Source organism: Danio aesculapii, chromosome 6 (genome assembly GCF_903798145.1).
Source record: "Danio aesculapii chromosome 6, fDanAes4.1, whole genome shotgun sequence".
Taxonomy (NCBI): domain Eukaryota; kingdom Metazoa; phylum Chordata; class Actinopteri; order Cypriniformes; family Danionidae; genus Danio; species Danio aesculapii.
This window is the reverse complement of record NC_079440.1, coordinates 36,969,764-36,982,869: the sequence shown is the minus strand read 5'-3', so window position 1 is coordinate 36,982,869 and position 13,106 is coordinate 36,969,764. Positions and strand designations below refer to the sequence as shown.

The 13,106-nt window shown below is 33.2% G+C and overlaps 1 protein-coding gene across 4 annotated transcripts in view; it reads right to left on the bottom strand.

Annotated features, from left to right (window-relative positions):
* lrp8 (low density lipoprotein receptor-related protein 8, apolipoprotein e receptor) overlaps positions 1 to 13,106 on the bottom strand; it is a 292,418-nt gene that overhangs the window by 113,530 nt on the left and 165,782 nt on the right. For all 4 annotated transcript variants that reach the window (XM_056460108.1, XM_056460109.1, XM_056460105.1 and 1 more), the window contains exon 4: positions 7,267 to 7,395. In XM_056460108.1, the coding sequence (XP_056316083.1) occupies positions 7,267 to 7,395 (129 nt within the window). The remainder of the gene's footprint in view (positions 1 to 7,266; positions 7,396 to 13,106) is intronic.

The following is a 13,106-nucleotide window of genomic DNA, read 5'->3' as shown; positions in this document are numbered from 1 at the left end:
TCCCCATATCATAATTGTCTCCTCTCCACCAATCAGCTGGTGTGTGGTGTGCGGTCTGGCATAATATGGCTGCAGTTGCGTTATCCAGGTGGATGCTGCACACTGGTGATGAATCAGGAAATTCCCTCCAAAAATGTGTAAAGCGCTTTGAGTGTGCAGAAAAGCAATATATAAATGTAAGGAATTATTATATGACTCCTGGTTTTCATATTACAGCTAGCTTTATTTACAATTTAAACTATTTATTGAGAATTTACTAATTATTTTATTCTCATTTTTTTTTAACAAGCACTAACTTGATCAAGAGTGACAGTAAAGCCATTAATAACGTCAAATAAATATAATTATTCAGAAAAACCCTTTTCAAGTACGAAAATAATAAGAAACGGTAGATCATGTATGAACAATAAATCAAATTCACTAAAGTAAAGATGGTTACTGCAAAACTCCAAAGGTTTAGGCCAAACATATTTAATAATAAATGAGCAAACTCTAAAACATGCTCCAATCATCCCTGTTCTCTCCTAAATGATGGGCCTCTGGTTCAAATTGAGGTGACGGATTAGAAAAAGATTTGATATGTAATTTCTGTGCGAGCACGATTCTTCAGAAGTTACGGGCTGTACAGCATTAAGAGTAATATGTATTCATAGACGGTGCCTTAACATCTTCAATTATAAATCAAAAGGAGCAGTCCGGCAGGTTATACTCTCATAAAAAATAGAAGTCTCACAAGCAGACATCAAGCAGGAAATCAATTATAATCAGCAGCGCGGTGAAATATTACAGTGATGTTAATGCTCTTATTTTCCAGTTCAGCGCAGGACACGCAAATCACAGCTATAAATCCAGCAGATAAACAAACGCTGTCAAGGTGCTAATCATAGCGCTAATAGTTAGAAAATGGAAACCCATAAAAGATCGAGCTGGAGTTGAAAGACGTGTCCTGTATTTCATTATTACATGATTAAGTGTAAGAGAAAGCGTAAGCCTGCGGTGACACAAGGACAAGAGATTTCGCTCGGCTGTGTTCGGAGATATGAAAAGCACAATATAGTCTGAGCTGAATAATAGGTGGATAATTATGAACACAACAGGGCAGTTCAGTTGTGAAATGTGTATTTTGTTGGGATTAATGCAAAATGGTCAACACAATAATCTCTTTACATCCTTCTTATGTTCAGCCAGTGTGATGTTATCATCGATACTTATTTTTAAAATGTATTGATTGTATGAATAGGAGTATAATTAAGAATGATAAAACAACATTGACCCTAATTCAGAGATAAACAAATGTTTAATCATACTTTAGGATAATTAAATATAGTCAAAACAATCTGAATTGAGTTTATAATATTAAATGTCACACTAAATACTTAATAAAAACAACTGTCTTTCTGTTCCCTGTGAATTTGATAACAATATATAAAAATGCTGAAAGTCTTCCATTTAAAAAATGATATGGCTTTACTTTTATTCCAAATCCTGGAATTCTTTTAAAATCATCCAAATAAGTTATAAATTAAATGTGTCACTAAAAGGCCTCTCTAAAGATTCTCCCATCCTTTACTGACCCACTAAAGTCATGTTATATACAATTGAAGTCAAAATTATTAACCCCCCTGAATTATTAGCCCCCCTGTTTATTTTTTTCCCAATTTATGTTTAAAGGAGAGAAGATTTTTTTCAACACATTTCTGAACATAATAGTTTTAATAACTCATTTCTAATGACTGATTTATTTTATCTTTGCCATGATGACAATAAAAAATATTTGACTAGATATTTTTCAAGACACTGCAGCTTAAAGTGACATGTAAATGCTTAACTAGGTTAATTAGGTTAACTAGGCAGGTTAGGGTAATGAGGCGAGTTATTGTATAACGATGGTTTGTTCTGTAGACTATCAAAAAATATATAGTTTAAAGGGGCTAATAATTTTGACCGTAAAATGGATTTAGAAAAATTAAAAACTGCTTTTATTCTAGCCAAAATTAAGCAAATAAGATTTTCTCCAGAAGAAAAAATATTATCAGACATACTGTGTAAATTTCTTGCTCTGTTAAACATTTAAAAAAGGAAAAAAATTCCAAAGGGGGGCTAATAATTCTGACTTTGTATGTGTGTGTGTGTGTGTGTGTGTGTGTGTGTGTGTGTGTGTATAAAATGTAGAATGTATATGTAGAAATCATTGTAATATTCTGATTTGGTGCACAAAATACATAATTTTACATCGTCTTAATGAAATTTAATTCAATTTAACCTTTTATTACCCTGCGTCCATTTTAATCGACATCAAATGTCAGGTCATGTATTTTTTCTGTTTTTTTTTTTTTTTTGGGTTACAGGGCATTTCACTAAATTTTAAGCCTGCTGTCTATGATATTGGACTTTTGTCATCCAATCAAACAGCTTTGAAGCTCTGCCTGTTGCAATTTGAGAGGGTGAAAATAAGCATGGCAGCACTTTTTTAGGGTTTTATTCACAGTTATTGATATATTTGCCAAATATTTCATAGATTATATAGAAAAAAGTATATGTATAATTTACTTATAAAAGTAAAACATTGATTGTATTGAACTGCAAGCTTTAAATCAGGATTTTTTAAAATGTTTGTCCATTATAATGGACAGTGGGGTTTAGACCTAAAAGGGTTATTTCACCCAAAAATGACAATTTACTCATTATTTACTCTCCCTCAAGTAGTTCCAGACTTGATGAGTTTCTTTCTTTTTTCTTTTTCTGTTGAACAAAAAGACAGCTGAAGACCTGTTATTATTGACTTTAAAAGAAGAAAAAACAAATACTAAGAAATTCAGTGGTTACAGGTTTAGAGCTTTCTTCTTTTGTGTTTAACAGAAAAAGAAATGTTAACATCTGAAACAAGTAAAGGATGAGTAAACTCTAACAGAATTTGTATTTTTGGGTAAACCATTTTATTTGAATGTCTCTCCATTATAATGCCCAGTGGGTTGTATAATAATGTGCAGTCTATAATGTGCAGTCAAACCCCTGGAAATTAGTTAAAAAGTTAAATTGTTCCCACTTGTAACCTTCAGAGAAAACTTAAATTAAAGATGAACAATTTGTATAACTTTATTTTTAATGTCATGTTGGTATATTGTTTTTGGGGTACAGCTGTTTTGACCTGATGTTTATTGAACGAAAAAATCTATGAAAAATTATTACAATTTTTATTATTTTTATTTGGTCTTATTTTCGGAAGCCTTAAGAGCAAGAGAAAATGAACTTCTATATTTATCTAAAACTTGAAACGTAATTGATGTCTGACGGATTTAATAGTTGTTTTAATAGCTATTTAATATATTTTTGCAAACCAACAAAAAAACTGAACATAAATAATTGAATGCATCCTTGATGAACAAATATATGAATAAAAAATTACTGAAATTTTTTGGATGGTACTTCTAATCTTGCACATATCAGTGAGCAAACATATGTTAAATAATATAAGGTTTCGGTACAATGAAAAAAATATCTCCAATTAGACCTCTCTATAAATAATAATAATAACAGCAATACAGACAATAATAATCAACAGGTGAATTAGCCTGCAGTGCATAAATAATACAGTCAAACAGAACAAACTAGAAACTACTGCTTGCTGTTGTGGATTTAAAAAGCTGAGTCTGCCGTTATCTATGTCCCCTTCAGCAGTACATCAAGAGTTATTTTTATAATGATAAAGACCCTAAAGAGCTTTAAAAGGCCAAATGTATAAACCATAATCTCTCCGAAAAAGAGGCAGTCGGAGAATCAATGCTTGTATAGGTTGCATGTCAAAGAGCAAAGCAAAATCAATATTACTTTATAATCCAGTAGTGAACTCATATGTGTGCATTTGGCAGCCAGATTAGTGTGTAAGAGATAAACTGCGTGTGTAAGCAGAATTGCTGTTTTATTTACAGTCATTGCATATACATACTCTCTCACACCCACTGCGATAATCTATCAACGCAAGAACCAACTGCTGAGGGCCTGAAAAACATATCAGTAACACTTTCTATGAAGCTCATGCTTTTAATTAATTATAAATCTGTTTATAATTATGTAAAAATCAAGCCTAACAATTCTGTTATGTACCTACAGTATAAAGACACAACAAACCTTATAATGCATTATAAGGACAGTTATAGCTACATTTATAATGGTGTTATTAATACTTTTTAGTATGGCATGGTGGTATGAAGGTATATTGTTAGCGTGGAATGAAATATGTACCATCAAATAATTTTTATTCTGTGTATACTGTAAAATGTAAATAACTCACAAGCAGCATGCATGAGGCTGAGAAAGACGCTCAATGGGAAACTGGCAGTGTTGGCAATTGCTTTATATTTTCAACAATACATGATCAATTAGTTTTAATATTTCTACAAGAATTGTAATTGTTTACATATTGTATTTAAGGGGGAAAATCAGTATGTTCCTAAATTGTTTTTATATTTAAGTATTATCTTCCTCTTACTTACTTGGGATATATTTTATATCTGTGAAAAGATGTTACTTGAGAAATGTTTATAATAATAATAATAATAATAATAATAATAAGGTCTGTCCACATAAAAATGCAAAATGTGACTTGCAGTTGAATTTGTTGTTTATCTAAAGCCATATGTTTCTTAATATACAGTATATATATATATATATATATATATATATATACACACACACACACATATGCATATTTATACACACATACATATACATATTTATACACACACACACACACATACATATATATATATATATATATATATACACACACACACACACATATGCATATTTATACACACATACATATATATATTTATACACACACACACACACACACATACATACATACATACATACATATATGGTTAAAAATAAGATAAAGTACTTTTCTTTTCTTAAATACTCAAGCTTATTTATTTTATACAGTAAAGCACTTTTGTAAATTTTCTGGAATAACTTCCTTAATGAGAACTACATCAGGAATGATAACGTTACCGTCAAATAAAATTTTGGTCATACCGCTCAGCTCTACTTACTGGTAGACTGGTAGAAAATAAACATTTTCATAACATTTTACTCTGATTTATATTATATCTGTTTAAATTAATCAGTGATGGTTTTATTCTGTTGTAGTCTACCATAGATATACACGGACCCTGAGCATGCGTCAATAGCGTCGTCACATTTGTACAGTGCTCCCAGGACAAATGTCATTCAACCACACTAGTCAAGGCTAAGGCCAATCTGAAGATGCTGGACTTTTGCATTGCATTTGGGTGCAATAGCGAGAAAACAAAGAAAACACAGCATAAAAGCAAATCATTTCATAGATAAGATTTAGTTTTTTTGTGTGTTATGAAGTTTTGTGCTCAACAAGTAACATTATTGATGATGATACAGTCACTTACTGCATTGACCATGAGGCAAAATAGCACCAACTTGGACTAAATTCTAGGCTTATGCTAAATAGGCTTATACTTTGTTCAACAAAATCAGCAAACAACGTAAATGAAATATGACAACAAGATGCTGCGGTGCCAGAAACTTTTTATTATTGTCGGCTTAGTGAAGTTACGGCTAGTTTTTCAACTTATATAAGGGTGCCTGATAACATAACAGTGCCTGCACCTCAATGTGCATATTGTTCACCCTAAATTATTGAATATTACAAATGTTATATACCATTTAGATCAGAAAGGTGGAAATGCACATTGAGACACAGGGATAATGATGGTTCACACTAATCGTTCATAACAGAGATTCACAAACGAATCGCTCCCTCCATTCGAATCTGAAGTGAAAGCAGGAGAGGAGTGTGTTTCTGGACACAGATGAGATCAAATTTAACAGGTAGGGAGATAATACATTTCCATGCACACAAACACACGCTCTTTGTCAGCAATGCCTGTGCGGTCACTTATCCATCGATATAGAAAAGTTAATCAATTTCGTAATAAAAAAAAAAAATTGGCATACCAACCATCGGGAAAACTCCCGATCACAGATATATGTATATACTGTATGTCTATATATTTATGGCTCCTGATAGCCAGTACTCCACTGCACCATGGTCCCACGTACTAAAATGGCAGCTCCATTGGCGCAGTTTTTCCAATAGTCAACAACAGCGTAGGCGTAATCTAATGTAAATATATATGGTAGTCTACAATGTTAAAAGATTGGAATACTACCGTTATAATGACCCATTGGTAAGTTAACATATTGTTCTTTCAAATAAGTGTATAGTTTTATATTGTTAGAGCCATGTTGCATAATAAATGCTTAGAGAGTCATAATACAGATACTAACCTATAAAAACGCATCATTGAAAGCTTTAACTAAAGTGAAAACAGCATAATTTCTTAACATTAGCATGTGGAAAATCTGCATTCTGTTTCCACTTGCCTAAAGCCATCAATGATGCATTTACAAAGGTTAGTAACTGTATTATGACTCACAATAAGTACTTGATAGAGCAACAGGTTCTAACAATATAAAAACATACACTTACTTGACAGACTACAACTTACTACCAATGAGTCTTTATAGCAGTAGCATGCTTTAAGATTGCAAACTGCAACTTTATAAATACAATCACGACTGACTGATTATTACGAATAAATCAGTGTATAATGTCTTATGAACATGTATATTGAAAAATGAAATGAATTACTAATAAGTATTAATAGCACTATAATAAATGTTGCTATAACTGTCATCATAATAAGTTTTTTTTTTTGGATACATTAATAGAATTCATATGGTTGATTATAAATAATTATATAATAATAATAATAAATAATAATAATAATTAATACAAATTTAATAATTAATAACAAATCAATAAAAATATGAATAATTATTATAAACAGAGTTATAACTCATTATAAGCCTTAGCATCACAGTAAGTGTTACCAAAATCCCATCCAAATTATAAAACAGAACAATCTGTAATATCTATCCTGCAAATCGATCTACGATAACATCCAACATCAGTGTTTTATGTGTTCCACACACACACACACACACACACACACACACACACACACACACACACACACACACACACACACACGCACACACACACACACACGCAACCGCACACGCACACGCACACACGAACACACAAGCACACCCAACCTACACCTCTCTCCATTAAGTTCACCCACATACCACACTGAAGTCTGACTATGCATTATCCAGACAGGCTCTATTTTTAGCCATTACTCTTTCTCTCTGTGGTCTTACCTGCGGCACACTGCTCCTCGTCTGCTCCATTTTCACAGTCTCTTTCTCCATCGCAGCGCCATGACAAAGACACACACTTGCTGGTTGAGCCGCCGCAGTCAAACTTCTCTGGCGGACATGTCTGGCGACCTGGTAAAAGATGAAAAGATGAAATATCAACTAACCTTAAGAAATATGTAGTTTCCAGACGCTGATTAGGTAATAGTGTATTTATACAACTTGCATATGCAGCAATATACAATACAGCAGAGGGGGGAGTAAGTCACACATGAGCAAGTCAAGTCAATTATTGTCAGACTCAAGTCAAGTCAAGTCGAGTCACTGCTTATCTCAAGTCAAGTCATACAGTAGGTCATACCAAGGTCTAGCAAGTCACTTTCAAGTCAATCCATTTTTTGTCGATTTTTGAACTTTTGAAAGAAGAGCATTTATTAGAATTATTGTAAAAATAAATACAAATTTTATTTGTGCATATTTTTAATTGTTACAAAAGACTGTAAATGTTTTAATTGACAATTTTAAATTTCATTTCATTCATTTTCTTTTCAGCTTAGTCCAATTATTAATCAGGGGTTGCCACAGCGGAATGAACCGCCAACTTATCCAGCATATGTTTTACACAGCGGATGCCCTCACTGGGAAACACCCATTTGCACTCATTCACACACATACACTACGGACAATTTAGCTTACCCAATTTACTTATAGCACGTCTTTAGACTTAGGGGAAACCGGAGCACTCGGAGGAAACCTACGCGAACATGGGGAGAACATGCAAACTCCACACAGAAATGCCAACTGACCTAGCTGAGGCTCGAACCAGCGACCTTCTTGCTGTGAGATGACATCGCTACCCACTGCACCACCGGTTTGCCCCTAAATTTATTTATTATTATAAAACTTTTTATTTAACTATTATTTTACTTGAATTCTGTAACTTGAATGGAAAAATAAATCAGAATTTACTAGGTTAAAATCCTTTTAAAAATCATTTTAAAATGTTTTAACCATGATGAAAACCCTAGCAATAAAATAAAAATGTAATTAAATGTAAGAAAATATTTTTTTTATAAATAAATAAAATAAATAAAAAAATAAAAAAATTTAAAAATTTAAAAATTAAAAAATAAAATAAATAAAAAAATTTAAAAAATAAAATAAAAAATGCATTCTTTTGATTTGTTATTGGTTTTTTTTTTTTTTGTAAAACTGTTGAATTACTAATGAGCCCAACAAAATGACTACAAGCCCAACAAACTATAAATGCCATGGAAAGTGTGAATCAAAATAATAAGAGATAGAAACCAAACAAACAAACAAACCTATAAAACATGTTCACAATAACAGAGTCAAACCATTTCATCTTTTTATTTGCTTATAAAAACTATATGAACATCCTTTCTAGTCAAGCCCCATCACAGATCCACAAATTCAATAAGACACTCCTCTGGCCGTATTGTCCACCCAAACCCAAGCCCATTGAAACATTTTCAAGTTTCATCCCAGATCACACAGCATTCCCAAGACAGCTCCATAAATTATACATCTCTACATGTCTGGGAACCAAAGCACAAATCAATAGCAGCCAGACAGATTTCTCTCACTCCCATTCTTCACAGTTCTTTCAGTAATTTTCGCTGTATAAAAGAAGATTTATGAAGACCTTCTCACCTTCTCTGACACCTCGAATCTGTGACTGCGGCCCATTGTTACTCAAAACCTATCTATAATCATAAGCCTGAATGCCGTGTCTTTTGCTGGAATCCGCTATTGTACCGATTTCTCTGAAGAAATGGGAAAACGACAGCTGTGAATCTCATTTGAGATATCTCTTCATCAGCCATTGTGGCTCTGCAAATTGAGGCCCGGTCCATCTGTGGGAGCCATATTGGATCTGAGACTGACAGAGGAAAGGAAAAAAAAGGTCCTATTTAAAACCAAAGCTTAACCCAACTCTGTGAGGCTTGTTGGTGAGTGACTAGGGAAATGTATGTGACAGAGCGGGTTTGTTTGAACAACGTTTGTACGTGAATATGTGAGTGCGTGTGTGTGTTTTTGGCTTTGTCAGCATGTGTCTGAATAAACTGAATGACCCGTTCTGAACGTCTGGCTGACTGGTGGAGATAGCAAAGCCTCCTGGGAAACGCAGTCTGTCTTATCTGCTCTCTTCCCTTCATAACCCTGAAGACTACGGTGCGCACTGGGCTTTTCATTCACTGCACATGCTGCCTCCTTCTTTCTTGGTCATGCTGGAAAATACTCAGAGATTCGGCACCATAACTAGTGTAAACTAAAGCAGCGATGGGAATATTGTCACACTTTTAATGAGCTTTAATGTGCTCATTACACTTCATAAAAACCATCATTAGGCTGGTTTCATGATCCATCCTTAAAACATTAAGACATAATCGCTAGAAATCACATCAACGAATCAGTTACAACTGTGTGAATCAATTCAAAATGTAATGCAAAAATGCAGCATTACTTAACACTTGAGCATCCTTGTGGACATTTTGTCATCATATGATTTCATTCATTCATTCATTCAAATGCTTTTTTAAAATCATTATGGCCATGTTAATGCAAAAACAATAACAATTTTGCCTAAAATTTGTGATTTTGTTGAAACACAGGCTTATTGTGGATACGTACCCCTGTCTACATTTCTGGAGAGCGCGAATTACGTAGCCAGAGGTACGTCTGACTGCATTTTGTCTTTAAAACGAACACTACAGGGAGGTATGACGCTGCTGACGACTTCTGTTCATTTTAGCGCTTTCAGCTGACTGCTTACCTCCGTACAGGTGACTTTACCTGTGTTACAAGTTTGCCCAGTGGCTTGCAGGTACGTTGGCAGACCTGGGACATGGAGCGTCGACGACGGGGTTCAAGTCCTGCGAATAACGGTTCCAGTCACCAGGTAAAGCAAATAAATAAATAAATAAACAACAGGCTAAAAACGTGGTGAAATCACATTTCACTTTTTCTCGCTTTTCTTTATCTAGATTGCTTTAGAAAACACTATCAGTTGGGTTTAGAAAAGAGGGTGGTTGGGTTAGTTGGTTAGTCATTCAGTTGACATCCCAAAACCATCGTTAGCTAACTAAGGTTGCAAGTTCCGTTGTTACAAACATAGTTCGATGATTTGCCGTTTCCCAAATCCCTCGTTCCAACGAACATTCGCAAACTGCGTCGCAAACTTGTGCACTTGCAACTACACCTCTGGAGCTGTAGTTAGAAACATAGATCCTGGCTGTGTTTTATTCCCACTTATCCCCCCTATGTCACATTCATTTAGAACATTCTAACACTTAAACCTGGAATGATTAAAAATAAAAAAGCATTAATGTCATCTCTCTTAGGTGTAATTTGCTTTCAAAGTGTTTTTACAGTTCAGTTTTAGCGATCTTTATGTTTACAATTGTGCTCCCTTCGCAGTGCACTTTGAAAACATTGATGTCATTTTTAACACAGCCTTATGACGAAAGCTATAGGTGACCTATTATTTAAAAGCCGAATTTATGTTACGTCTCCAAAGCTTGTGAAAACAAAAACCATTATTATTTTTATTATTTATTTATTTATTTATTTATTTATTTATTTATTTATTTATTTATTTATATGATTTATATATGATATTAGAATATGTGTTAGCTTTTGTAAGTGGTTTTATGTTTTAGAATAGAATATGTTCTCAATAATATTTGTAAAGGAAACATAGCACCTATATGTTCCATTTACATATATTTCAATTAATATGGAAAACAAGTGCATGTTTTTAGCACAACTAATATTGGATTTTTTTTTTAAATGCGTGTTTGTGTAAAACAATATTATTTGCAAAGAAATAATGGGGTTCTTTTCTAAGGAAGTAGTTACTCCACCCCGTTTAGAACATCATTATGGGCGTTTTACGTTACAACTAACATGGTTCAAACGATGGATCTGCGACAGAGAAACAACGTGTTTTGGGAAATACTCTTCACTACATCGTTTTTTTCCCAAACTATGGTGTTTGTTGCACCCTCTGGTGGATTTATGTGAGAAAGGGACGGGTGAGAGAAATTTGTGATTACCAAAAAGCGCACACAGTGGCCTCTGGTGGATTTGCAAAAACAAAAACTGCAAGCAGACGCACCCTAAGGTTATGCATTTCACTGTCCCCAGAAATGTAGACCTGGGTACGCATTCGCAATGAGCCGGGGTACTGAATTGAATTGTTAGAAATTCACTCTTATTTCCTTTCAAACAGTAGGCCAATTTTACAATAGGTACAAAATAGTCAAACTCGCAACCCTGAGAAATGTCCCGGTTAAAAATCGAATATATATATAGATATACACATATAACTTTTGTAACAAATAAGATTTTTTTAACATACATTTTTATTCTTCAGGACAATGTTTATATGCATACACACAATACAACACTTTTATTTATAACTTATATAAGCGAGGATCCATTAAATTGACAGTAAAGAGACAGAAAAGGCATTAATAATTTTACGAATTACTTATAGTAGCAAATCATCATATTACAATGATTTCTGAAGGATTTTGTTACACTGAAGACCAGAGAAATGACTACTATAAGAATATTTTATTCTAAGAATATTTGACAACATTAACATTTACAGTTAACTGTTATAGCTTACTAGAACATTGGATATGATGATTAGCTAACTATACCGTTGGATATGACTAAAGTGCCTGATATACTTCAAACAAAATTTAGAACAAACTGAAATTACATCATTTCGAACAAAATCTGACTGAAACAAAGATTGTTTTGATTTTGTTTTGGCAATTCGAAACAGCTAACGAAAGCAAACTTTTCTGAACTAAACACCTTTGAGTTAACATTAGTCCATGGTGATTATGCATATGGTGCTTGTTCTGAAACTCCTTCTATGACGTGATTCACCCAAACAAGAACTTTGTTTGAAGTATAATGAGGGCTTAACAGCACAAATCCTCTATTTACAAATTTAATGTTAAACTTTACCACCAGCAAATGACTTCCAAGAGCTCATTCAGCTTGTTCTTTAATTCTAAAACTGATCAGAATAACACCCACACAGCTCTGTCAGATGAATGGTCAGTGGATGCAACTGTGAGAAACTGATGAACTTAAGGTAGAGGTCAGCTCAGACTTAGAAGAAGATCAGACTGATGCACTTTCTGAAGATTAGAGACAATCTTTGCACAACCCCGCACGACAAAGACTAACAGAATATGACTGACAATGGGATAAAGTACTGTACAGTAACAAAGTAGACAAGGTAGTTTGCAGAAGTCAAATAAATGTGCCAACATTAAACAATATTTTGATAACGACAATACGCATCATATTGTTATAATTTGCACTTTAAAACAAACAGTAAATCATTATTTATTCATTTAAAGCCTTTCAAGAACATTCAGATTGTTGCATTTGCAGTAGTGTTCATTACAAATGCTTTGAAAGCTTAATAGACTGTTTATTTAAAAAGATTTTCAGTTTAATCTGGTCTACTACATGCCTAAAATTATGTTATGATTCTTCTTTGTAGGCTTATAGTTTGTTAAAACTTTATCATTAGGCTCAATTTCTTAACAATACTTAAACTAAACTGACTATGAAAACTATAAAGACTATGTTTGTAAAGCAATTATTATCTGTTAACGTAGTAGTTACAGATTAATAACGTATTTAATTCAACTGTTTTACTCAATAACACTTTCATTTTAATTGAGCTAATATAAAGTAAGTTGTATCATTTTATCACAACATTACCACTAAAACTTCTGGCTATTTCTCACTGATGTTAGTTAATGCAATTAACTGACTTTTACTAATGG